This window comes from Somniosus microcephalus, unplaced genomic scaffold, assembly GCF_052327205.1.
Source record: "Somniosus microcephalus isolate GS21.2 unplaced genomic scaffold, FLI_Smic_1.0 unresolved_chr1, whole genome shotgun sequence".
Classification (NCBI taxonomy): Eukaryota; Metazoa; Chordata; class Chondrichthyes; order Squaliformes; family Somniosidae; genus Somniosus; species Somniosus microcephalus.
In genome coordinates this window covers 105558624-105586439 of record NW_028225179.1, presented here as the reverse complement: position 1 = coordinate 105586439, position 27816 = coordinate 105558624, and the positions used below count along the sequence as shown (strand labels likewise).

The following is a 27816-nucleotide window of genomic DNA, read 5'->3' as shown; positions in this document are numbered from 1 at the left end:
GATGTGGGCAGTGGGGGGGGATGTGGGCAGTGGGGGGGATGTGGGCAGTGGGGGGGGATGTGGGCAGTGGGGGAGGATGTGGGCAGTGGGGGAGGATGTGGGCAGTGGGGGAGGATGTGGGCAGTGGGGGGGATGTGGGCAGTGGGGGGGGATGTGGGCAGTGGGGGGGATGTGGGCAGTGGGGGGGGATGTGGGCAGTGGGGGAGGACATGGGCAGTGGGGGATGTGGGCAGTGGGGGAGGATGTGGGCAGTGGGGGGGGATGTGGGCAGTGGGGGAGGATGTGGGCAGTGGGGGGGGGGATGTGGGCAGTGGGGGGGGATGTGGGCAGTGGGGGGGGATGTGGGCAGTGGGGGGGGATGTGGGCAGTGGGGGAGGACGTGGGCAGTGGGGGGGGATGTGGGCAGTGGGGGGGGATGTGGGCAGTGGGGGGGGATGTGGGCAGTGGGGGGGGATGTGGGCAGTGGGGGGGGATGTGGGCAGTGGGGGGGGATGTGGGCAGTGGGGGGGGATGTGGGCAGTGGGGGGGATGTGGGCAGTGGGGGAGGATGTGGGCAGTGGGGGGGGGATGTGGGCAGTGGGGGGGGATGTGGGCAGTGGGGGGAATGTGGGCAGTGGGGGGGGATGTGGGCAGTGGGGGGGGGATGTGGGCAGTGGGGGGGGATGTGGGCAGTGGGGGAGGATGTGGGCAGTGGGGGGGGGATGTGGGCAGTGGGGGGGGATGTGGGCAGTGGGGGGGGATGTGGGCAGTGGGGGGGGATGTGGGCAGTGGGGGGGGATGTGGGCAGTGGGGAGGATGTGGGCAGTGGGGGGGGGATGTGGGCAGTGGGGGGGGATGTGGGCAGTGGGGGGGGATGTGGGCAGTGGGGGGGGATGTGGGCAGTGGGGGAGGATGTGGGCAGTGGGGGAGGATGTGGGCAGTGGGGGGGGGATGTGGGCAGTGGGGGGGGATGTGGGCAGTGGGGGGGGATGTGGGCAGTGGGGGGGGATGTGGGCAGTGGGGGGGGATGTGGGCAGTGGGGGGGGGATGTGGGCAGTGGGGGGGATGTGGGCAGTGGGGGGGGATGTGGGCAGTGGGGGAGGATGTGGGCAGTGGGGGGGGATGTGGGCAGTGGGGGGGGATGTGGGCAGTGGGAGGGATGTGGGCAGTGGGGGGGATGTGGGCAGTGGGGGGGGGATGTGGGCAGTGGGGGGGGGATGTGGGCAGTGGGGGGGATGTGGGCAGTGGGGGGGGGATGTGGGCAGTGGGGGGGGATGTGGGCAGTGGGGGGGATGTGGGCAGTGGGAGGGATGTGGGCAGTGGGGGGGGATGTGGGCAGTGGGGGAGGGATGTGGGCAGTGGGGGGGGATGTGGGCAGTGGGGGGGGATGTGGGCAGTGGGGGGGGATGTGGGCAGTGGGGGGGGATGTGGGCAGTGGGGGGGGATGTGGGCAGTGGGAGGGATGTGGGCAGTGGGGGGGGATGTGGGCAGTGGGGGGGATGTGGGCAGTGGGGGGGGATGTGGGCAGTGGGGGAGGGACGTGGGCAGTGGGGGGGGATGTGGGCAGTGGGGGGGGATGTGGGCAGTGGGGGGGGGATGTGGGCAGTGGGGGAGGATGTGGGCAGTGGGGGGGGATGTGGGCAGTGGGGGAGGATGTGGGCAGTGGGGGGGGATGTGGGCAGTGGGGGGGGATGTGGGCAGTGGGGGGATGTGGGCAGTGGGGGGGGATGTGGGCAGTGGGGGGGGATGTGGGCAGTGGGGGGGATGTGGGCAGTGGGGGGGGATGTGGGCAGTGGGGGGGGATGTGGGCAGTGGGGGGGATGTGGGCAGTGGGGGGGGATGTGGGCAGTGGGGGGGATGTGGGCAGTGGGGGGGGATGTGGGCAGTGGGGGGGGATGTGGGCAGTGGGGGGGGATGTGGGCAGTGGGGGGGGATGTGGGCAGTGGGGGGGGATGTGGCAGTGGGGGGGATGTGGGCAGTGGGGGGGATGTGGGCAGTGGGGGGGGATGTGGGCAGTGGGGGGATGTGGCAGTGGGGGGGATGTGGGCAGTGGGGGGGATGTGGGCAGTGGGGGGGATGTGGGCAGTGGGGGGGATGTGGGCAGTGGGGAGGATGTGGGCAGTGGGGGGGGATGTGGGCAGTGGGGGGGGATGTGGGCAGTGGGGGGGGATGTGGGCAGTGGGGGGGGATGTGGGCAGTGGGGGGGGATGTGGGCAGTGGGGGGGGATGTGGGCAGTGGGGGGGGATGTGGGCAGTGGGGGAGGATGTGGGCAGTGGGGGGGGATGTGGGCAGTGGGGGGGATGTGGGCAGTGGGGGAGGATGTGGGCAGTGGGGGGGGATGTGGGCAGTGGGGGGGGATGTGGGCAGTGGGGGGGGATGTGGGCAGTGGGGGAGGATGTGGGCAGTGGGGGAGGATGTGGGCAGTGGGGGGGATGTGGGCAGTGGGGGGGGATGTGGGCAGTGGGGGGGATGTGGGCAGTGGGGGAGGATGTGGGCAGTGGGGGAGGATGTGGGCAGTGGGGGAGGATGTGGGCAGTGGGGGGGGATGTGGGCAGTGGGGGGGGATGTGGGCAGTGGGGGGGATGTGGGCAGTGGGGGAGGATGTGGGCAGTGGGGGGGGATGTGGGCAGTGGGGGGGATGTGCGCAGTGGGGGGGGGATGTGGGCAGTGGGGGGGATGTGGGCAGTGGGGGAGGATGTGGGCAGTGGGGGAGGATGTGGGCAGTGGGGGAGGATGTGGGCAGTGGGGGGGATGTGGGCAGTGGGGGGGATGTGGGCAGTGGGGGAGGACATGGGCAGTGGGGGAGGATGTGGGCAGTGGGGGGGGATGTGGGCAGTGGGGGGGATGTGGGCAGTGGGGGAGGATGTGGGCAGTGGGGGGGAATGTGGGCAGTGGGGGGGATGTGGGCAGTGGGGGGGATGTGGGCAGTGGGGGGGGATGTGGGCAGTGGGGGAGGATGTGGGCAGTGGGGGAGGATGTGGGCAGTGGGGGGGGATGTGGGCAGTGGGGGGGGATGTGGGCAGTGGGGGGGATGTGGGCAGTGGGGGAGGATGTGGGCAGTGGGGGGGGATGTGGGCAGTAGGGGGGATGTGGGCAGTGGGGGGGGATGTGGGCAGTGGGGGAGGATGTGGGCAGTGGGGGGGGGATGTGGGCAGTGGGGGGGGATGTGGGCAGTGGGGGGGGATGTGGGCAGTGGGGGAGGATGTGGGCAGTGGGGGAGGATGTGGGCAGTGGGGGGGGGATGTGGGCAGTGGGGGGGGATGTGGGCAGTGGGGGAGGATGTGGGCAGTGGGGGAGGATGTGGGCAGTGGGGGGGGATGTGGGCAGTGGGGGAGGATGTGGGCAGTGGGGGAGGATGTGGGCAGTGGGGGAGGATGTGGGCAGTGGGGGAGGATGTGGGCAGTGGGGGGGGATGTGGGCAGTGGGGGGGGATGTGGGCAGTGTGGGGGACGTGGGCAGTGGGGGGGGATGTGGGCAGTGGGGGAGGATGTGGGCAGTGGGGGGGATGTGGGCAGTGGGGGGGGATGTGGGCAGTGGGGAGGATGTGGGCAGTGGGGGGGACGTGGGCAGTGGGGGGGGACGTGGGCAGTGGGGGAGGATGTGGGCAGTGGGGGAGGATGTGGGCAGTGGGGGGGGATGTGGGCAGTGGGGGAGGATGTGGGCAGTGGGGGGGGATGTGGGCAGTGGGGGGGGACGTGGGCAGTGGGGGAGGATGTGGGCAGTGGGGGGGGACGTGGGCAGTGGGGGAGGACGTGGGCAGTGGGGGAGGGATGTGGGCAGTGGGGGGGGGATGTGGGCAGTGGGGGGGACGTGGGCAGTGGGGGAGGATGTGGGCAGTGGGGGGGGATGTGGGCAGTAGGGGGGGGGATGTGGGCAGTGGGGGGGGATGTGGGCAGTGGGGGGGGATGTGGGCAGTGGGGGAGGATGTGGGCAGTAGGGGGGGGGATGTGGGCAGTGGGGGGGGATGTGGGCAGTGGGGGAGGATGTGGGCAGTGGGGGGGGATGTGGGCAGTGGGGGGGATGTGGGCAGTGGGGGGGGATGTGGGCAGTGGGGGAGGATGTGGGCAGTGGGGGGGGATGTGGGCAGTGGGGGGGATGTGGGCAGTGGGGGGGGATGTGGGCAGTGGGGGAGGATGTGGGCAGTGGGGGGGGATGTGGGCAGTGGGGGAGGATGTGGGCAGTGGGGGGGGATGGGGGCAGTGGGGGGGGATGTGGGCAGTGGGGGGGGCGTGGGCAGTGGGGGAGGATGTGGGCAGTGGGGGAGGATGTGGGCAGTGGGGGAGGATGTGGGCAGTGGGGGGGGGATGTGGGCAGTGGGGGGGGATGTGGGCAGTGGGGGAGGATGTGGGCAGTGGGGGGGGATGTGGGCAGTGGGGGAGGATGTGGGTAGTGGGGGGGGGATGTGGGCAGTGGGGGGAGGATGTGGGCAGTGGGGGAGGATGTGGGCAGTGGGGGGGGGATGTGGGCAGTGGGGGAGGATGTGGGCAGTGGGGGAGGATGTGGGCAGTGGGGGAGGATGTGGGCAGTGGGGGGGATGTGGGCAGTGGGGGGGGGATGTGGGCAGTGGGGGGGGGATGTGGGCAGTGGGGGAGGATGTGGGCAGTGGGGGGGGATGTGGGCAGTGGGGGAGGATGTGGGCAGTGGGGGGGGATGTGGGCAGTGGAGGAGGATGTGGGCAGTGGGGGAGGATGTGGGCAGTGGGGGAGGATGTGGGCAGTGGGGGAGGATGTGGGCAGTGGGGGGGGATGTGGGCAGTGGGGGGACGTGGGCAGTGGGGGGGGGATGTGGGCAGTGGGGGAGGATGTGGGCAGTGGGGGAGGATGTGGGCAGTGGGGGAGGATGTGGGCAGTGGGGGAGGATGTGGGCAGTGGGGGAGGATGTGGGCAGTGGGGGAGGATGTGGGCAGTGGGGGAGGATGTGGGCAGTGGGGGGGGACGTGGGCAGTGGGGGGGGATGTGGGCAGTGGGGGGGGGATGTGGGCAGTGGGGGAGGATGTGGGCAGTGGGGGGGGATGTGGGCAGTGGGGGAGGATGTGGGCAGTGGGGGGGGACGTGGGCAGTGGGGGAGGATGTGGGCAGTGGGGGGGGGATGTGGGCAGTGGGGGGGGATGTGGGCAGTGGGGGGGGATGTGGGCAGTGGGGGGGATGTGGGCAGTGGGGGGGATTGGGCAGTGGGGGGGGGATGTGGGCAGTGGGGGGGATGTGGGCAGTGGGGGGGATGTGGGCAGTGGGGGGGGATGTGGGCAGTGGGGGGGGATGTGGGCAGTGGGGGGGGATGTGGGCAGTGGGGGGGGATGTGGGCAGTGGGGGGGGATGTGGGCAGTGGGGGGGGATGTGGGCAGTGGGGGGGGGATGTGGGCAGTGGGGGGGGATGTGGGCAGTGGGGGGGGATGTGGGCAGTGGGGGGGGATGTGGGCAGTGGGGGGGGATGTGGGCAGTGGGGGGGGATGTGGGCAGTGGGGGGGGATGTGGGCAGTGGGGGGGGGCGTGGGCAGTGGGGGGGGATGTGGGCAGTGGGGGGGGATGTGGGCAGTGGGGGGGGGATGTGGGCAGTGGGGGTGGGCGTGGGCAGTGGGGGGGGATGTGGGCAGTGGGGGGGGATGTGGGCAGTGGGGGGGGATGTGGGCAGTGGGGGGGAGGATGTGGGCAGTGGGGGGGGGATGTGGGCAGTGGGGGGGACGTGGGCAGTGGGGGGGACGTGGGCAGTGGGGGGGACGTGGGCAGTGGGGGGGGATGTGGGCAGTGGGGGGGGATGTGGGCAGTGGGGGGGGATGTGGGCAGTGGGGGGGGATGTGGGCAGTGGGGGGGGGATGTGGGCAGTGGGGGAGGATGTGGGCAGTGGGGGGGGATGTGGGCAGTGGGGGGGGGATGTGGGCAGTGGGGGGGGGATGTGGGCAGTGGGGGGGACGTGGGCAGTGGGGGGGGATGTGGGCAGTGGGGGGGGATGTGGGCAGTGGGGGAGGATGTGGGCAGTGGGGGGGGGGTGTGGGCAGTGGGGGAGGATGTGGGCAGTGGGGGAGGATGTGGGCAGTGGGGGGGGATGTGGGCAGTGGGGGGGGGATGTGGGCAGTGGGGGGGGACGTGGGCAGTGGGGGGGGATGTGGGCAGTGGGGGAGGATGTGGGCAGTGGGGGGGGATGTGGGCAGTGGGGGAGGATGTGGGCAGTGGGGGGGGGATGTGGGCAGTGGGGGAGGATGTGGGCAGTGGGGGGGGATGTGGGCAGTGGGGGGGGGACGTGGGCAGTGGGGGGGGATGTGGGCAGTGGGGGGGGGACGTGGGCAGTGGGGGGGATGTGGGCAGTGGGGGAGGATGTGGGCAGTGGGGGAGGATGTGGGCAGTGGGGGAGGATGTGGGCAGTGGGGGGGGGATGTGGGCAGTGGGGGAGGATGTGGGCAGTGGGGGAGGATGTGGGCAGTGGGGGAGGATGTGGGCAGTGGGGGGGGACGTGGGCAGTGGGGGAGGATGTGGGCAGTGGGGGGGGACGTGGGCAGTGGGGGAGGATGTGGGCAGTGGGGGAGGATGTGGGCAGTGGGGGGGGGATGTGGGCAGTGGGGGAGGATGTGGGCAGTGGGGGGGGGATGTGGGCAGTGGGGGAGGATGTGGGCAGTGGGGGAGGATGTGGGCAGTGGGGGAGGATGTGGGCAGTGGGGGGGGACGTGGGCAGTGGGGGGGATGTGGGCAGTGGGGGGGATGTGGGCAGTGGGGGAGGATGTGGGCAGTGGGGGAGGATGTGGGCAGTGGGGGGGGATGTGGGCAGTGGGGGAGGATGTGGGCAGTGGGGGGGGATGTGGGCAGTGGGGGGGGACGTGGGCAGTGGGGGGGGATGTGGGCAGTGGGGGAGGATGTGGGCAGTGGGGGGGATGTGGGCAGTGGGGGGGGACGTGGGCAGTGGGGAGGATGTGGGCAGTGGGGGAGGATGTGGGCAGTGGGGGGGACGTGGGCAGTGGGGGAGGATGTGGGCAGTGGGGGGGGGATGTGGGCAGTGGGGGGGACATGGGCAGTGGGGGGGACGTGGGCAGTGGGGGAGGATGTGGGCAGTGGGGGAGGATGTGGGCAGTAGGGGGGGGAAGTGGGCAGTGGGGGGGGATGTGGGCAGTGGGGGAGGATGTGGGCAGTAGGGGGGGTGTGGGCAGTAGGGGAGGATGTGGGCAGTAGGGGGGGGATGTGGGCAGTGGGGGGGGATGTGGGCAGTGGGGAGGATGTGGGTGGGCAGTAGGGGGGTGGGCAGTAGGGGAGGATGTGGGCAGTGGGGGAGGATGTGGGCAGTGGGGGGGGATGTGGGCAGTGGGGGGGGATGTGGGCAGTGGGGGAGGATGTGGGCAGTAGGGGGGGTGTGGGCAGTAGGGGAGGATGTGGGCAGTGGGGGAGGATGTGGGCAGTGGGGGGGGATGTGGGCAGTGGGGGGGGATGTGGGCAGTAGGGGAGGATGTGGGCAGTGGGGGGGGATGTGGGCAGTGGGGGAGGATGTGGGCAGTGGGGGGGGGATGTGGGCAGTGGGGGAGGATGTGGGCAGTGGGGGAGGATGTGGGCAGTGGGGGGGGGATGTGGGCAGTGGGGGGGGACGTGGGCAGTGGGGGAGGATGTGGGCAGTGGGGGAGGATGTGGGCAGTGGGGGAGGATGTGGGCAGTGGGGGAGGATGTGGGCAGTGGGGGGGGGATGTGGGCAGTGGGGGGGGACGTGGGCAGTGGGGGGGGGATGTGGGCAGTGGGGGAGGATGTGGGCAGTGGGGGAGGATGTGGGCAGTGGGGGAGGATGTGGGCAGTGGGGGGGATGTGGGCAGTGGGGAGGATGTGGGCAGTGGGGGGGGATGTGGGCAGTGGGGGGGGATGTGGGCAGTGGGGGGGGGACGTGGGCAGTGGGGGAGGATGTGGGCAGTGGGGGAGGATGTGGGCAGTGGGGGAGGATGTGGGCAGTGGGGGGGGGATGTGGGCAGTGGGGGGGGGACGTGGGCAGTGGGGGAGGATGTGGGCAGTGGGGGAGGATGTGGGCAGTGGGGGGGGATGTGGGCAGTGGGGGGGGATGTGGGCAGTGGGGGGGGATGTGGGCAGTGGGGGGGGATGTGGGCAGTGGGGGAGGATGTGGGCAGTGGGGGAGGATGTGGGCAGTGGGGGGGGGATGTGGGCAGTGGGGGAGGATGTGGGCAGTGGGGGAGGATGTGGGCAGTGGGGGGGGATGTGGGCAGTGGGGGAGGATGTGGGCAGTGGGGGAGGATGTGGGCAGTGGGGGGGGGATGTGGGCAGTGGGGGGGGGACGTGGGCAGTGGGGGAGGATGTGGGCAGTGGGGGAGGATGTGGGCAGTGGGGGAGGATGTGGGCAGTGGGGGAGGATGTGGGCAGTGGGGGGGGATGTGGGCAGTGGGGGGGGGATGTGGGCAGTGGGGGAGGATGTGGGCAGTGGGGGAGGATGTGGGCAGTGGGGGAGGATGTGGGCAGTGGGGGGATGTGGGCAGTGGGGGAGGATGTGGGCAGTGGGGGAGGATGTGGGCAGTGGGGGAGGGATGTGGGCAGTGGGGGAGGATGTGGGCAGTGGGGGGGGATGTGGGCAGTGGGGGGGATGTGGGCAGTGGGGGGGGGATGTGGGCAGTGGGGAGGATGTGGGCAGTGGGGGGGGATGTGGGCAGTGGGGGAGGATGTGGGCAGTGGGGGAGGATGTGGGCAGTGGGGGAGGATGTGGGCAGTGGGGGGGATGTGGGCAGTGGGGGAGGATGTGGGCAGTGGGGAGGATGTGGGCAGTGGGGGGGATGTGGGCAGTGGGGGAGGATGTGGGCAGTGGGGAGGATGTGGGCAGTGGGGGAGGATGTGGGCAGTGGGGGAGGATGTGGGCAGTGGGGGGGGATGTGGGCAGTGGGGGGGGATGTGGGCAGTGGGGGAGGATGTGGGCAGTGGGGGGAGGACGTGGGCAGTGGGGGGGATGTGGGCAGTGGGGGGGATGTGGGCAGTGGGGGAGGATGTGGGCAGTGGGGGGGGATGTGGGCAGTGGGGGAGGATGTGGGCAGTGGGGGAGGATGTGGGCAGTGGGGGAGGATGTGGGCAGTGGGGGAGGATGTGGGCTGTGGGGGAGGATGTGGGCAGTGGGGGAGGATGTGGGCAGTGGGGGGGGATGTGGGCAGTGGGGGAGGATGTGGGCAGTGGGGGAGGATGTGGGCAGTGGGGGGGGGGATGTGGGCAGTGGGGGGGGGATGTGGGCAGTGGGGGGGGGATGTGGGCAGTGGGGGGGGGATGTGGGCAGTGGGGGGAGGATGTGGGCAGTGGGGGAGGATGTGGGCAGTGGGGGGGGATGTGGGCAGTGGGGGGGGGATGTGGGCAGTGGGGGGGATGTGGGCAGTGGGGGGGATGTGGGCAGTGGGGAGGACGTGGGCAGTGGGGGGGGGATGTGGGCAGTGGGGGGGGGATGTGGGCAGTGGGGGAGGATGTGGGCAGTGGGGGGGGATGTGGGCAGTGGGGGGGGATGTGGGCAGTGGGGGGGGATGTGGGCAGTGGGGGGTCTGGACGTGGGCAGTGGGGGAGGATGTGGGCAGTGGGGGGGATGTGGGCAGTGGGGGGTCTGGACGTGGGCAGTGGGGGAGGATGTGGGCAGTGGGGGGGTGTGGGCAGTGGGGGGGACGTGGGCAGTGGGGGGACGTGGGCAGTGGGGGGGCGTGGGCAGTGGTGGGGGCGTGGGTAGTGGGGGAGGATGTGGGCAGTGGGGGGGTGTGGGCAGTGGGGGGGACGTGGGCAGTGGGGGGACGTGGGCAGTGGGGGGATGTGGGCAGTGGGGGGCGTGGGCAGTGGGGGATGTGGGCAGTGGGGGGGCGTGTGCAGTGGGGGGGCGTGGGCAGTGGTGGGGGCGTGGGTATTTGGGGGGAATGTGGGCAGTGGGGGGGATGTGGGCAGTGGGGGGGACGTGGGCAGTGGGGGGGATGTGGGCAGTGGGGGGGACGCGGGCAGTGGGGGGATGTGGGCAGTGGGGGGATGTGGGCAGTGGGGGGCGTGGGCAGTGGGGGGATGTGGGCAGTGGGGGGGCGTGGGCAGTGGGGGAGGATGTGGGCAGTGGGGGGGCGTGGTCAGTGGGGGGGACGTGGGCAGTGGGGGGGCGTGGGCAGTGGGGGGATGTGGGCAGTGGGGTGATGTGGGCAGTGGGGGGGCGTGGGCAGTGGGGGAGGATGTGGGCAGTGGGGGGGGCGTGGTCAGTGGGGGGGACGTGGGCAGTGGGGGGGACGTGGGCAGTGGGGGAGGATGTGGGCAGTGGGGGGGGCGTGGTCAGTGGGGGGATGTGGGCAGTGGGGGGGCGTGGGCAGTGGGGGAGGATGTGGGCAGTGGGGGGGGCGTGGTCAGTGGGGGGATGTGGGCAGTGGGGGGGCGTGGGCAGTGGGGGAGGATGTGGGCAGTGGGGGGGGCGTGGTCAGTGGGGGATGTGGGCAGTGGGGGGGCGTGGGCAGTGGGGGAGGATGTGGGCAGTGGGGTGGGCGTGGTCAGTGGGGGGGACGTGGGCAGTGGGGGGGGCGTGGTCAGTGGGGGGGCGTGTGCAGTGGGGGGGCGTGGGCAGTGGGGGGATGTGGGCAGTGGGGGGGCGTGGGCAGTGGGGGAGGATGTGGGCAGTGGGGGGGCGTGGTCAGTGGGGGGGACGTGGGCAGTGGGGGGGACGTGGGCAGTGGGGGGATGTGGGCAGTGGGGGGATGTGGGCAGTGGGGGCGTGGGCAGTGGGGGGATGTGGGCAGTGGGGGGATGTGGGCAGTGGGGGGGCGTGGGCAGTGGGGGAGGATGTGGGCAGTGGGGGGGACGTGGGCAGTGGGGGGATGTGGGCAGTGGGGGAGGATGTGGGCAGTGGGGGGGGCGTGGGCAGTGGGGGGGACGTGGGCAGTGGGGGGGACGTGGGCAGTGGGGGGATGAGGGCAGTGGGGGAGGATGTGGGCAGTGGGGGGGGCGTGGGCAGTGGGCGGACGTGGGCAGTGGGGGAGGATGTGGGCAGTGGGGGGGACGTGGGCAGTGGGGGGGAGGATGTGGGTAGTGGGAGGATGTGGGCAGTGGGGGGCATGGGCAGTGGGGGGATGTGGGCAGTGGGGGGGCGTGGGCAGTGGGGGGGCATGGGCAGTGGGGGATGTGGGCAGTGGGGGGGCGTGGGCAGTGGGGGGGCATGGGCAGTGGGGGGATGTGGGCAGTGGGGATGTGGGCAGTGGGGGGATGTGGGCAGTGGGGGAGGATGTGGGCAGTGGGGGGGATGTGGGCAGTGGGGGGCATGGGCAGTGGGGGGATGTGGGCAGTGGGGGGATGTGGGCAGTGGGGGGGACGTGGGCAGTGGCGGGGGGGCAAAACAGGCAGGATGTCTTTTGCCGCCTGTTATGACACCCGGCCGATAGTTCTATTGAAGCTGGCGGACGTACCGCGGGCAACCAATGTGATACATGCGTTGTGCGCCCCCTGCCCGTGCCCAGTTTCACCACGCTGACTCTGAGTGGTGTCCATCCCAAGCTGCCGTTGCCTCGCCAGCAAGGGCATGATTCAGGCGTGAATGTGAGCAGCAAGCTGTGGATTTTGTGGGACTCACCGAGCAGTCCTCTGGGCGTGCAGAGGTGCCGCTGTTAACTTTAGCTGTCGAGCAGACACTTACCTTCCTTCACCAGTCGGAGGGGTAGATATTCGACTTGAGCTGTTGCACTAAGCTGGCGGTAGCGTATTCACCACCTGATACATGCCCCGACCGAAATCTGGGGGGTATATGTGCACGGGTCATTGGGGGGGGGTGGGGTGGCAGGGCAGTTTGAGAAGGTGGTTGGAAGAGCATACGGGATCCTGGGCTTCATAGGTGGAGGCATGGGATGCAAAGGCAAGGAAGTTATGATGAACCTTTGTAGAACACTGGTTCGGCTTCGACTGGAGTGTTGTGTCCAGTTCTGGGCATCGCACTTTGAGAAGGATGTGGGGGCCTTGGAGAGGGTGTGGAGAGGATTTGCAGGGTGGTTCCAGGAATAAGGGACTTCAGTTGCGTTGATAGACTGGAGAAGCTGGGTTTGTTCTCCTTAGAGCCTACATTTCGTTGTACTGCACTTGTGCACTAACAACGACAATAAAGTTGATTATGATTATGATTATTATGATTATGATTAGAAGGTTGAGAGGAGATTTGATAGAGGTGTTCAAAATCATGAGGTGTCTGGATGGAGTAGATAGAGAGAAACTGTTCCCATTGACCGTAGGATCGAGAACCAGAGGACACAGATTTAAGGTGATTGGCAAAAGATCCAAAGATGACATGAGGAAAAACTTCTTTACGCAGCGAGTGGTTAGGATCTGGAATGCATGGCCTGAAACAATGGTGGAAGCAGACTCAATCACGGCTTTCAAAAGGGAGTTGGATAAGTACCTGAAAGAAAGAAATTTGCAGGGCTACGGGGAAATGGCGGGGGAGTGAGACTAGCTGAAGTACTCTTGCCGGCATGGGCTTGACAGGCCAAATGGCCGCCTCCTGTGCTGTAACCATTCTATGATTCTATTTTCAGTTCCATTGCCTTCAACATTGATGCACAGTGCTGCTTTTGCTTCTGCAATGAAAACAGAAAATGCTGGAAATACTCAGCAAGTCAGGCAGCCTCTGTGGAGAGAGAAACAGAGTTAACGTTTCAGCTCGATGATCTTTCATCAGAACTGGAAAATGTTAGAGATGTAACAGATTTTAAGCAAATGTAGGGGCAGGGAATGGGGGGAGGGGAGGAAAGAACAAAAGGGAAAGTCTGTGCTAGGACCGAAGGCAGGAGAGAATAAATGATAAAAGGTTTGATGGTGCAAGGCAAAGGGAGATGGTACCGGGACAAGTAAAGAAACAAAAGATGAGTCTAGAAGAGGTGTAAATGGGAATGGCAGATCATCAACAGCTGCCAGGTGAAAATAAATAGGGGCAGAGGTTAGCCGTTGAGATTTCAGATTTCCAGCATCCGCAGTATTTTGCTTTTATTTCTGCAATGCTGTTTCCCCAACACGAATTGATCAGTGCCCATCCCAAACATAATGGAAAGAGGGATGTCCCTGTTAAAGACCCGAGTGAGATTGAAACGGTGCAGAGAAAGGGGACAGAATCAGGCTGAATGGAGGGGCAGGGGTACGTTTAACGTGTGATGTTGGAATTCACGGAGACAGGCTGCCTGTCTCCAACACATTTGTGCATCTGGTAAAGGGAACACTATTAGAGAGAAAAGTGCAAATTTTTGTATAATGGGACTGTTTCCTTAACTTAAAAAAAATACCTGCATAAGATTGACCAAACTGCGGGGGGGGGGAGCGGGGGGGTGGTGGGCGGTGGTGTTGGGGGAGAGGGTGGAGCCAGAAGTGTCTTGCCTATCTGCTTCTGTGATGTCCAGCCGTTAACTGTGCAGGTACACAACAGCTGGCTTGTGTGGAAAGGTTATGGTTGGATGAAGAAAGGTAGGAGGAGGCTCGTGTGGAACATAAACACTGGCATTGTTGGCCCAGATGGCCTGTTTCAGTGCTGCAGATTCTATATAATATTTACATGTAAGTAGAACAGAGTAATATGTGGGGCATATAACAGGTAGCCGAGGATACCAACAACAATAAATTGTATTTATACAGCACCTTTAGTGTAGTAAAACGACCCAAGACGCTTCACAGGAGCAATTATCAAACAGAATTTGACATTGAGCTACATAATTCAATATTAGGGCAGGTGACCAAAAGCTTGGTCAAAGAGGTAGGTTTTAAGGAGTGTCTTAAAGGAGGAGAGAGAGGTAGAGAGACAGAGAGGTTTAGGGAGGGAATTCCAGAGCTTAGAGCCCAGGCAGCTGAAGGCACAGCCACCAATGGTGGAGCAATTATAATCAGGGATGCTCAAGAGGCCAGATTTGGAGCAACGCTGAGATCTCGGGAGGTTGTGGGGCTGGAGGAGATTACAGAGATGGGGAGGGGGCGAGGGCCATGGGGGGATTTGAAAACAGGAATGAGAATTTTAAAATCGAGGCGCTGCTCAAACTGGTGCCAATGTAGGTCAGCGAGCACAAGACGGATATCTACCCCAGACATTTTTCATTTGGTTGCTCTTTCACTTCTCACAGGGAGATGAGTGGGCGTGAAGTCAATTTGTATCAGGGCTGATATGGACACTGAACTGTTTTCTTGCCTTTCCCCAGCTGCTGTGGAAGTCGATGAGGAATTTTTAGATGAAACCTCCATCCACGTTCGCAGCCAGTTTCCGCAGAGCTGGTTGTGGAAAACATTTGAGGTCTCAAGCGAGGGGGATCACAAGTAAGATGGTCTCACGAGATTGCACTTGCAGCAAATGTAGCCGGCTTTACATAAAAGGCAAAACTTGCAGTCACTGACAGCATTGTGAGCATAAATCGCTACATATGTACGTCGCTAAATAGGAATGCGGGTAATATATGTGTGACACATGGGAGAGAGATTTAGAAGGAATAATAGGCACGCGGCATTTATTGCAAGAAGTGAGCAAATTCAGGGTTCACATCAATCCTAGGCCCAACCATCTTCAGCTGCTTCATCAATGACCTTCCCTCCATCAAAAGGTCAGAAATGGGGACGTTTGCTGATGATTGCACAGTGTTCAGTTCCATTCATAACTCCTCAGAAAATGAAGCAGTCAGTGCCCGCATGTAGCATGACCTGGACGACATTCAGGCTTGGGCTGATAAGTGGCAGGTAACATTCGTGCCATACATGTGCCAGGCAATGACTATCTCCAACAAGCGAGAGTCTAACCACCACCCCTTGACATTCAACGCCATTACCATCACCGAATCCCCCACCATCCACATCGCGGAGGGTCACCATTGACCAGGAACTTAACTGGACCAGCCACGTAAATACTGTGGCTACAAGAGCAGGTCAGAGGCTAGGTATTCTGCGGCGAGTGTCTCACCTCCTGACTCCCCAAAGCCTTTCTCACCATCTACAAGGCACAAGTAAGGAGTGTTATGGAATACTCTCCATTTCCCTGGATGAGTGCAGCTCCAACAACACTCAAGAAGCTCGACACCATCCAGGACAAAGCAACCCGCTTGATTGGCACCCCATCCACTACCTTAAACATTCACTCCCTCCACCACCGGCGCACCGTGGCTGCAGTGTGTACCATCTACAAGATGCACTGCAGCAACTCACCAAGGCTTCTTCGGGCAGCACCTCCCAAACCCACGACCTCCACCACCTAGAAGGACAAGGGCAGCAGACATATGGGAACACCACCACCCCCAAGTTCCCCTCCAAGTCACACACCATCCTGACTTAGAAGTATATCGCCGATCCTTCATCGTCGCTGGGTCAAAATCCTGGAACTCCCTACCCAACAGCACTGTGGGAGCACCTTCACCACACGGACTGCAGCGGTTCAAGAAGGCGGCTCACCACCACCTTCTCAAGGGCAGTTATGGATGGGCAATAAATGCTGGCCTTGCCAGCGATGCCCACATCCCATAAACGAATAAAAAAAGTATTCACCGCAGAGTCACCCCAAGGCAAGCATTGCATTGCAGAAGTCAGGAAGTTATGCTAAACCTATATAAACCACTAGTTTGGCCCAATCTAAGTATTTTGTCCAATTCTGGGCACCACACTTTAGGAAGGATGTGAAGGCTTTGGAGAGGGTACAGAAGAGATTTACTAGAATGGTTCCAGGGATGAGGGATTGCAGTTACGTGGATAGACTGGAGAAGCTGGGGTTGTTCTCCTTGGAGCAGAGAAGGCTAAGAGGAGATTTGATAGAGGTGTTCAAAATCATGAGGGGTCTGGGCAGAGTAGATAGAGAGAAACTGTTCCCATTGGTGGAATGGTCGAGAACCAGAGGACACGGATTTAAGGTGATTGGCAAAAGAACCGGAGGTGACATGAGGAAAACCTTTTTATGCAACGAGTGATTAGGATTTGGAATGCATTGCCTGTTGGGGCGGTGGATACAGATTCAATAGTAGCCTTCAAAAGGGAATCGGATAAAAACTTGAAGGAGTAAATATTGCAGAGATATGGAGAAAGAGTGGGCGTGTGGGACTAACTGGATTGCTCTTGGAAAGGGCCGGTGCAGACTCGATGGGCCGAATGGCCTCCCTCTGTGCTGTACTATTCTATGATTCTATGATTTAAAGTTGGGAAGATGCTACACAAAGGAAACTGAATAAAGTATAACTTCAATGTAACCGACCAAATATCTATGGATCATTGTCTTAAAATAAATCTCATGTCCCGTCCTCGTTAAAGATGAGCAGCCTCAAGTGAAGCTAAATAACTGAACCACACAGAATAGGAAGTTTCAGCTGGTATTCCCGGCCTCTGTTAAGTCATCGTATTGCAGTGGGTTGGCAAGGAGTGCTGTCATGGGTCTATGCTCTCATGTCCTATGGAGGTGACGATCAGCCAGTGTCCACACCCCTGGTGGTTGCTGACATGAATCTTGTCATTCATGTGGGAATGACTTATGAAATAATACTGGGCGGCCTGCTGGTGGCGCTGTCCAGGGAGAGTATAAATACTCGGGCATGGGCCCAGCTTACTCAGGACATTCTTTAACAGGAACTAGTGAAGGACACAACTAGATCTCCATGTTGAAAAACAGTTGATTAAAGCCTCGTTTAATACTCAGACCAAGTGCCTAGTAGTTTTCTTACGTCAGTTACCTCATGGTCTCTGTTAGAAAGTGCAGGGAAACGATGGAGCTCGGCTCCAGTGATCAACACACTCAATGGGGTGAAACTGGACATGGGCTGGGGATGTAAAACAGGTGAAATCTCATCGACCTCCTGTGATACGTCCCACCCAATATTCAGTCCCGTTGACTTCGATTAAACTGAATCTCGGGCGTGTGGTTATAACGATTGGCAACAGTGATTCTGCCTGTTTTTGTGTCCTCGCCCATCTCCAATTTTACCTCCAAGTCACATTTTATCTGTGGACATGGTATATTCAGGGAGATAGCTGTGCTTCCTGGGCCTTTCTCTTGGGCGGTCGCACAAAACAGGCGTTTTTGGACGGTCTGCCTGTTATACGCCCCGTCCAATAATCAGATGCATTACACTCAGTGGGACTGAATATCAGACCAGATGTATAAACGGCGGCCGATTCGATAACGCTTGCACTGCGCTGCTGCCCAAGGTGAATTTCCATTCCGATTTCTGCAGTGTTGTCATAGAGATATAGAGTCACAGAATCATAACGGCACAGAAGGAGGCCATTCGGCCCATCGAGTCCGTGCTGGCTCTCTGTAGAGCAATCCAGTCAGTCCCATTCCCCCACTCTATCCCCGTAGCCCTGCAAGTTTATTTCCCTCAAGTGCCTATCCAGTCTCCCCTTGAAAACACTGAGGGCCAGAAATTCCAGGCCAGAAGCGTGAGTACGGTCGGCTTACTCACGCTTCTGACCGTTGGAAATGCCAGCATTCAGCATGAACAGCACATGCGGGGAATGCCGGCATTTCCAGACCTCGAGCGCGTGCGACTGCACAGGCAGCGCTTGCGCAGTGGACTTCGTGGATTTCATTCATGAAATCCGTGAGGTTAAGTCCTTAGAAGTTACACTGAAAAAAAGCAAGTGTAAAGTGGTTCATTGGCTGCGGAGGAAGATATATTTTATCGTGGAGCTTTTGAAATGCAATATTTTTGTTTGGGAAAGGGAGGGAAGTTATTTTAAGAAATTTTAAGTAAGTTTTAAAGTTAAAATTTTTTTTTTTTTAAAGGGTTTTCAGAACGGTAGGTAGAAGGAGCAATTGTGGCTGTGTGAATGGAATGTGAGAATGAGTTATGTATGTATGTCCACATATATTCCTTTACGTATATGTATGTATGTTTTATATTCCTTTACTATGAATGTATGTTTTTAATTATGATTTTCCAATAAGTTACTTTCTCTGAAAGTCATAATTAAATAATACATTCATACACATAAGTAAAGGAATATATACATAACACGCAAAGGAATATATACAGACATACATACTTTCAGAAGCTCCACGATAAGAAATATCTTCCTCCGCAGCCTCTGTAGCAACTGTACCCATGCTTTTTTCATGTGTAAGTTGTAATGACTGGACCTCACTGAAAGCATTAATGAAAGCGGCGAATTATACTGCGCACGTGCTGCCTGTGCAGTCGCACGCGTTCTGCCTCTGAACCCCTTCGTTCAGAGGACAGGAAATGCCGGTTTTCCCCACATGCACTGTGCATGCTGAAAACCGGCATTTCATCCGGCCAGATGCGTAAGTACCCCGACCGTACTAGCGCATTTGGAAGGGAATTATTGGGCCAACATTTTACATGTCAATAAAATAAAAAATTTAACACTTGCACGACTTGCCCCCTCGCATCTGCGACTGAGGGTCCAAGGAGGTGCATTGCGCAAGAGGTCATCATCGGACGTATCCTCACACTGTTCCCTTTGGGGAACTGTATGAAGTGGTGGAAGGATTTATGGCCGTGATTAACGCTCATTCCGTGACCGTAACCATCTTTGAACCAGCCATTAGGGTGGTTAGTCCTATGGCGGGAGGGTTTTACGGGCTCCCACAACCCATCTGAGGCGGGGGGGGCCACCAACACCCAAGGACGCAAGTATCCCGCTGGATGTCCACCCAGAATTTAAAGTTGGAGCTCCGACTCCACTTGCCGGGACTGTCTGGAGTGGGGTTCAAAACCCTACTCCTTCTGGCCCAGCGGAGGGGATGCTTACTGCTACGCAAAAGGCCCACTCCGCACAAAAGGTGACACCCATACGTTTCCTGCGCCTTTTCCCTCCCCGTGACTGGAGCCCTATGCTGCCATTTCACGTTGCTAATCGGATTGGGCCTTTGTCATAGCGGTAGGATCCCCGCCGCTGGGCCAGATCAGGGTAGGGTTTCGAACCCCGCTCCAGACAGTCCCGGCAAGTGGAGTCGGAGCTCCGGCTCTAAATTCTGGGTTGACATCCAGTGGGATATTTGCGTCCGTGGGTGTGGGTGGCCCCCCCTCCTTGTATAGCTTGTGGGAGCCCGTAAAACCCTCCCGCCATAGGACTAACCGCCCTAATGGCTGGTTCAAAGATGGTTACGGTCACGGAATGAGCGTTAATCACGGCCATAAATCCTTCCACCACTTCATACAGTTCCCCAAAGGGAACAGTGTGAAGACACGTATGACGACGACATTGCTAAATAAATAAATGGAATTTAAAAAATTCTTTTAGGGCTTTTAAAAGTCTTTAAATTGCTTTAATTCTCTTTAAAACTACTTCAGATTACTCAAAATAATGTAAACATTTAAAATTTTTTATAAAAGTTACCAAAATCTTGAAAAAACTTCCAAAAACCTATTTAAACTGCTGCTTTGCATGTAAAAAAGCAAAGCAGCTTGACAGAAACATTGGGGGCGTGTCCAGTGAAACTGAGACCTCAAGGGGCGTGTCTCACTTACACTGCACGCTCCTGGGTCCGCGATGGCTGCACTCCTGGGCGGCGTGACGTCATACGCTGCCCGGGATTCTTGTTTCAGTTTCTGGAAGTGCAGGCGTCCCTGGAGCTGATCGGCAGGAGCGCGGGGTAAGTGCAAATACGGGGCTTGCACGCGCTGCAAGCCCCGTTCTGGAATTTCTGGCCCTGAGTGTCTCCGCTTCCACCACTTCCGTCAGCAGCGAGTTCCAGGCCATCACCACTCGCTGCATAAAAAGGTTTTTCCTCACATCCCCCCTGTATCTCTTGCGCAAAACCTTAATCTGTGTCCCTTAGTCCTTGTACCATCAACTAGTGGGAACAGCCTTTCCCCGTCTAGCCTATCCAAACCCGTCATAATCTTGTACACCTCTATCAAATCACCCCTCAACCTCCTTTGCTCTAATGAAAACAAATCCAGCTTCTCCAACCTGTCCTTGTAGCTAAGATCCCCCATCCCCAGAACCATTCTGGTAAATCTCCTCTGCACCCTCTTGAGGGCCTTCACATCCTTCCTAAAGTGTGGTGACCAGAACTGGACACAATACTGTTTTGAATTTAATTTAATTGCTTTTCTTTTTGCTCCCCAATTTATTTTTCAGGATAAAAAATTACATTCCCGACTCCATAACCACTTGGGAAGTTCAGGCGGTTGCCATGTTTGCGAGTAAAGGTAACGTTTCTTCAATTGAATATTGATGAAGACATGTATGATGGCTGGTTTATAGACTTCTTATTGCAACATAATTCAGCGTGCTGTTGCCGTACGTTGGGACATCGCAAATGCTTTTTACGAATACTTCTTCTGATCAGCATTTCTTCGCAAAATTAGAAATTCTTTTAGAAATAGTGGAAAATGTTTATAGGCCGAGAAATATTGGTTGAAATAGGGGCCATTGCAATTCTTCCACTCCAGGGACTTCAGCACATAAAAATCTAGGCTGACACCCCCAGTGCAGTGCTGAGGGAGGGCTGCATTGTCGGACGTGCTGTCTTTCGGATGAGACGTTAAATCGAGGTCCCGTCTGCTCTCTCTCTCGGGTGGACGTAAAATACCCCACGGCCACTATTTCGAAGAAGAGCAGGGAGTTATCCCCGGTGTCCTGGGGCCAATATTTATCCCTCAATCAACATAACAAGAAATAGCTTACCTGGGTCATTATCACATTGCTGTTTGTGGGAGCTTGCTGTGTGCAAATTGGCTGCCACGTTTCCCACATTACAACAGTGACTACACTCTAAAAAGTACTTTATTGGTTGTAAAGTGCTTTGAGACGTCCGGTGGTTGTGAAAGGTGCTATATAAATGCAAGTCTTTCTTTCTTTTCCTTAAACAGCACCCAAAATGTATTTTGTTACAAGATGTTGATGGGGTGAGATGAAGAAGGGTGCATCAACACCGGCACGGACCAGTTGGGCCGAATGGCCCGTTCCTGTGCTGTCGGCTAGATGTAATTCTTTGTACTGTGGAGTGGGGGGTGAGGTGAAAGATCATCTTGGGCGGTAGCACAAATCTGGCGGGATTCAAACCCATTGCCCTTGATAGAACTGAGTATTAAGCGGCTGTAATACAGGCGTCCAATGGGATACGGCTCGCTCAAATCTCCCGCCTGAGGCAAATTTCTATCCCTATATATAAATGACCTTGACTACTAGAAATGTGAAATAGGATAAAATTGGGCCAGAAATTCGGGTCCCCACGGGTGAGTACGCACTGTGTACTCACGCGTAGGGCCAATGAAAGTGCCGGTTTCATGCATGCACTGTGCATGTGCTGGAAACCGGAACTTCCGTTCCCTTGAAGGAAGGGGTTCACAGGTCGAACGCGTGCGCCGGAGAGGCAGCGCGTACGCCTGGAACTTCCGATTTTTTTGCAGGTTTCTCCGGGAGGGTAAGTCTCCAGCAGCTGCGTGTTTAAAAAGCAGTCACAAGGCCTGCTTTTAACAAGGTAGGTGGTGAATTAAGGAAAATTAAATCATTTTTTCCACAGGTTTATTATTTTTAAATACTTTAAAGAAAGGTAAGTTTATTTTTAGCCCCGTTAGAAACTGTAATTAATTTTTTCAAAAATTTAAATTATTGTTTAAAATAGTTATTTTATGTCATTTATAGTTATTTTAAAAATGTGATTTAAAAAAAAAATGTATTTGAAGTTTTAGCTAGGTTTTGGGGTCGATCTCTATTCATAGATTTGACAGGTCTTCCTGTCAAATTTATGAATGGAGATTCCCTGCTACGATTGGCTCTTCATGGCCCATGTGATCCCAGGGGACGCTTCGAACTAACTGCGCCACTGGGATACGCAAGCACTGCGCGCCGGCAGTTGGGGGAGGCCCAGGATCGGAATCCCACGGGGGCCCACAGCACAACGGCCGGCGCGCTAGGTAAGTGCAGGTCGGGGGCTTGCACCCGCGGGAAGCCTCCGACCCGAATTTCTGGCCCACTATTTTAAAAACTGGAAATGAAAACCACGTCGATCAATAACCAAAACAAACACTGAAAAGTCCATTTTAGAAAGAGTGGTCTGGGGTATGAGGTAAAATATGGTTTGTACTCAAAAGTCATCACCAGGCAAATGGAGCTAATTATGATCTTTCGCAAAACCACTGGGGAGCTATGGGAAGAAAGTTTTACGTAGTGGAAGAATGAGGAGATTTGACGTTTTTGCAAATTATATACTGCATTTCCTTCACCACGATCAAGGGAGGAAGACTTGAATTATTATAGCTTGCTATTTCGTTCGTTTTGATATTAAAAGTGTTTTTGATATTTGGTGTGGGTGTTGCTGTAATATTTGTGGTGATGGTGTCCAGCCATTATTAGTAATAATAAAATTTGGCTCCTTTCCACCTGCGGTCAGTGCCTCCAGGGGGTGCAAAGGGCTTATCGCGGCGGGGGAGGGGGGGGGGGCGAAAATAGCGCCTCCCGAGAAATTCGGTGGGGCGTTGTTGAGGTGCTACCCAAAAGCCGGTCGTGCTCCAGCCCGCTGCGCCCCCGCCGATGACAACATCGGCGTGCACCGTGACCCTTTAACGACCTGCTGCGGTCCCTCACCATCCCGCGGCAGAAATTTGGCTGTGCCCCACGCGGCTGCCACGGGCGTTGTCAGCGCCAGCCTCGCGGTTCGCGAGCCGGGCCAACCTCCGCTTGCGGGGCGGTAGTTAAAGGGGAGGTGCGACCCGCGCCGCCATTTTCTTTTTTTGGCCCACCTCCAGGTCGGCCCTGCGTGGTGGGCCGTGGCGTGGTCCTGGCCACCATCGCGCAGCCCGACACCACGCCGCCCTGGTGTCCGAGTGCGGGCCTTTGCAGGCCCTGCAAAGTGCGCAGCGGCCCTCCCCTTTAACTGAAGGGGAAGGCCGCTGAAATGCGGCAGCGCTCCACGGAGCCTCCGCTGAGCATTGCCAATCGCGCTCCGACACCAGGAAATGAAGCGCCCGACATTGCGCTCCGCTTCCTGTGCGGGGCGGTAAGCCGAATTTAATGGCCGGGGAGGTACTTCCACGTCGGGCGCTAAATGTCCAGCCTTAACTCGGTTCCCGCCCCCAAACGGGGCATAACCGAATTTCACGCCCAATAGCCCTTAACAAAATAGGTCAATACATATAAGGTGAGTATTAAACACTCGGATCTTATCATCTAATGTGGAGAAAGATAAATAAATACCGAATTTAATGAAAGAGTGAAACGATTTTATTGATGGAAAAAAACAAACCTAACCATTTTCTCGATGTTTGACATTAAGGATTCTGTGTCGCGGAACCCAAGAAGATGAAAGTGTTCAGGCCATTTTTTATATCCATGAGGTTACCTTATTCTGTCAAAAGGCACGAGCAGCTGGATGTGAGAGTAATCTTGTACAATTACCTGGCCCAAGACCTAGAGGTAAGACAACGAGCTCGAAGTCACTTACTTCACTCGCTTGGTCCCCTGTATCAAAGGGTAATGGCACGCGGTATGTATGCAGGAGGCATATTGCTGAATCTCAGTGCATATATGCTCATGTACACTGCTTATGTCCATTGTAACTTGGAAGTCTAGAACCAGGACTCACAGTCTCAGAATAAGGGGTCGGCCATTTAAGACTGAGATGAGGAAAAGTTTATTCACTCGAAGGGTTGTGAATCTTTGGAATTCTCTACCCCAGAGGGCCATGGATGCTCAGTTGAGCATATTCAAGACTGAGATTGATAGATTTTTGGACTCTAGGGGAATCAAGGGATATGGGGATAGGGCAGGAAAGTGGAGTTGAGGTTGATGATCAGCCATGATCTTATTGAATGGCAGAGCAGGCTCGAGGGGCCGTATGGCCGACTCCTGCTCCTATTTCTTATGTTCTTCTGTATCCTTATGGTTATCCATTGGTTATCTCCTATCTCAGATGATAAGGATTCCTCTGACCACTTTAGGCAGTGGCAATATAAAGATTTATGTTCCGTATTTCTCGCAAACTCATAAACATGGTCAAACATCATGAAAAGTAGTGATGCATGTTAACAAGGTCAGGAAAATGCAAACAAAGCACTGGGGTTCATTTCTAGAGGTATAGAATTGAAAAAGCAGGGAAGTTATATTAACTTCTATCAAACCTTGGTTAGACCACATTTGGAGTACTGTGCACAGTTCTGGTCTCCATATACCTTGGTTAGACCACACTTGGAGTACTGTGTACAGTTCTGGTCTCAATATACCTTGGTTAGACCACACTTGGAGTACTGTGTACAGTTCTGGTCTCAATATACCTTGGTTAGACCACACTTGGAGCACTGTGAACAGTTCTGGTCTCCATATACCTTGGTCAGACCACACTTGGAGTACTGTGCACAGTTCTGGTCTCCATATACCTTGGTTAGACCACACTTGGAGTACTGTGCACAGTTCTGGTTCCCATATACCTTGGTTAGACCACACTTGGAGCACTGTGAACAGTTCTGGTCTCCATATACCTTGGTCAGACCACACTTGGATCACTGTGCACAGTTCTGGTTCCCATGTACCTTGGTTAGACCACACTTGGAGCACTGTGCACAGTTCTGGTTCCCATGTACCTTGGTTAGACCACACTTGGAGCACTGTGCACAGTTCTGGTTCCCATATACCTTGGTTAGACCACACTTGGAGCACTGTGAACAGTTCTGATCTCCATATACCTTGGTTAGACCACACTTGGAGTACTGTGCACAGTTCTGGTTCCCATATACCATGGTTAGACCACACTTGGAGTACTGTGCACAGTTCTGGTTCCCATATACCTTGGTCAGACCACACTTGGAGTACTGTGCACAGTTCTGGTCTCCATATACTTTGGTCAGACCACACTTGGAGCACTGTGAACAGTTCTGGTCTCCATATACCTTGGTGAGACCACACTTGGAGCACTGTGCACAGTTCTGGTCTCCATTGTATATAAAGGATATAGAGGCACTGATAGAAGGTGCTAAAAATATTCAAAAGTATGATACCGGAACTGAGAGGTTGTAACTATCAGGAGAAACTGAACAGACTGGGGTTCATTTCAGGGAAATCCCACCCTGTGCTACTTGTTCCCACCTCCAGATAGACTTTCAGTACTCAGTATGTTAACGGATGGATAAATCTGCAGGGCTATGGGGAAAGAGCAGGGGGAGTGGGACTAATTCGAGAGCTCTCAAAGAGCCAGCACAGGCACGACGGGCTGAATGGTCTCCTTCTGTGCTGTGAGGCTCTATGATATTGGCGTTCTTGTTAATTTCAAGCCAGTTCATGCCACCATTAAAATATCAAAAAACAAGAAAAAGTGCTGCCACGAGCTGAGAAATAGATAATGGGCCGTAATTTGCAGCCCCTACGGGCGCTTGCGAGGCGCGTATGGGCCTGTAGGGGCTGCGCAAGTTCCAGGTTTTAGCATGCGAAGGTCCTGCGTGAAAACCCAGAACTTGCGATCGGTCAAGAATCTTCTTGAGAGATCCAATGCATCCCCGGGTAACGGGCATCCACGGGCTGGAAAGTTTGGCTATTTGCCCAACTACTGCCCAGCGAATGCCCGTGAAATTCATATGCTTGCGTAAGGCCTGCTATTACCAGCGTAAGAGTTAAAAAAAAACTAAAAATAGAATTTTATCACTCATTTACACATTTAAAACCCTGTGCAACAAGGTAAGTTTATTTTTCGCCCCGTTAAAACATTTTAATTTATTTTTCAAAAATCACATTTTTGTTTTTAAATATTTAATTAAATGGCATTTTAATTAATTTTAAACATGTAATTTAAAAAAAAATTATTTGATGTGTAGATGTATTTTTGGGGGTATTCCCATTCATGCTTATGGCGATTCTGTATATACGGAATCCCCTTAACCATGAATGGGGATGCCCTTCTTTCATTAGTTAGGCTAGCCCACGTGATCCCAGGGGCGCTCACAAAGTGCCTGCGCCCCTGGGCTATGTGGGCCTCTACCCGTGGGTACCCAGAGAGGCCCAGGAGCTCGAGTCTCCATACCTCCTGGACCACCAGGAACGTGGGCATATTACTTGCGGAGCGGAGGAATTTCTCCGCGGGAAGCCTCCGACCACAAATTCAGGGCCAATGTTTATTTCACCAGACTCCATCAGCCGATGCATTCAAATTATTGGCTCCGAGAAAACAATTTCACGCAGAAAATCTGTCCTTCATCTCTAAGTGTTTTTTTTGTCCCGCTCTTTCAATGTGTTTTCGGCTATCTTTGTTATTCCCAACACTGGCATGATAAGATAACAGCAGAGAGAAGGGAGCAAAGGAGCAATGTGCCTGGTTTCCAATTTAAACCACACCGATCAGCACAGTTCCCTAATGTAATACTCCCAAACAAGCATCAGAACAATAGCAATATAACTTGACTCATCAAAACTTATCCTTCTGTATCACTAACTCTCCAATTGTAACGTCCAAATGTGTTTCGGACAACTCTATGATCTGTCCTTTTCAGTGGTGCCTGGACAATTATTCTAAACCTTTATTGCTTTTTAAGTCGATGAGTTATTACTGATATGGGAGAGGGGGGCAGAGGAGATTTACTAGAATGGTACCAGGGATGAGGGACTTTAATTATGTTGAGAGACTGGAGAAGCTGGGGTTGTTCTCCTTAGAGCAGAGAAGGTTAAGGGGAGATTCGACAGAGGTGTTCAAAATCATGAAGGGTTTTGGTAGAGTAAATGTGGAGAAACTAACAGAAGGGTCGGTAAGCAGAGGACAGAGGTTACAGGTGATTGGGAAAAGAACCAGAGGGGGAGATGAGAAAAATTTATTTTACGCAGTGAGTTGTTGTGATCTGGAATGCACTGCCTGAAAGGGCTGTGGAAGCAGATTCAATAGAAACATTCAAAAGGGAATTGGATAAATATTTGAAAAGGGAACATTTACAGGGTTATGTGGAAAGAGTAAGGGAGTGGGACTAATTGGATAGCTCTACCAAAGAGCCGGCATAGGCACGATGGGCCGAATGGCTTCCTTCTGCCCGGTATGATTCTATGATTCTTTATCTGTTTAAATGTACTTCACACTCATTTCTATTTACATAATAAATGTTTCTGCTTATCAAATAAGAATGTCGGTTTACCTTATCAAAACAACCCCTTTATTTCTAGATTCAAAAGCTTTATCTTTTTTATTCAGACCTCTTTCTTTGACATTGTGATCAGTTTATTGTTCTTCCTGACATTTGAAATGTATCCTCTTTACTCGCATAGTGACGGAAATGGAGCAAGATATCTAAATGAGGCCTAAATAGTGCTCTACAAAACATTGCCATAGTGTCATTCTTTGTAGGAATAAAGATCCTATGGCAGTAATCGAAGTGGAGCAGAGAGTTCTCCCGATCTCCTGGCCAACACTCAGCCCTGAACCACCACCAGAAACAGATAAATGACCAATTTACTGAATTGACAGTAATTCGAAATCTTTCATTAGGAACCTACTCGTAAGTCTTATAGTGAGGGTTCCACTGGATCGCCTTACTGGATATTCGCTGGCTATATGTGGCAACGCTTCGGTAAAGCCTTCCTTTGTGGAAATCCTGGTGTAATTGCGTTCTGTAAAAGAACATGTCGAGCATCATGCTAGAAGTAGTGAACAGAGAAAAGCTTACAGATATTACAAAATATTTACAGCACAGGAACAGGCCATTCGGCCCAACTGGGCTATGTCGGTGTTTATGCTCCACACGAGCCTCCTCCCACCCCTCTTCATCTCACCCTATCAGCATATCCTTCAATTCCCTTTTCCCTCATGTGTTTTATCTAGCTTCCTCATGAATGCATCTATGCGATTCGCCTCAACTACTACGAGTTCCACATTCTAACCACTCTCTGGGTAAAGAAGTTTCTCCTGAGTTTCTTATTTGATTTATCAGTGACTATATTATATTTATGGCCTCTATTTCTGGTCTCGCCCACCAAGTGGAAACATCTTCTCTATCTATACCCTATCAAACCCTT

General features: G+C 57.0%; 1 protein-coding gene across 2 annotated transcripts in view; it reads left to right on the top strand.

The window, feature by feature from the left end:
• LOC147095683 (complement C4-like) overlaps positions 1-27816 on the top strand; it is a 623807-nt gene that overhangs the window by 110726 nt on the left and 485265 nt on the right. For both annotated transcript variants that reach the window (XM_085974724.1, XM_085974723.1), the window contains exons 18-20: positions 14097-14211; positions 19972-20042; positions 23111-23250. In XM_085974724.1, the coding sequence (XP_085830850.1) occupies positions 14097-14211; positions 19972-20042; positions 23111-23250 (326 nt within the window). The remainder of the gene's footprint in view (positions 1-14096; positions 14212-19971; positions 20043-23110; positions 23251-27816) is intronic.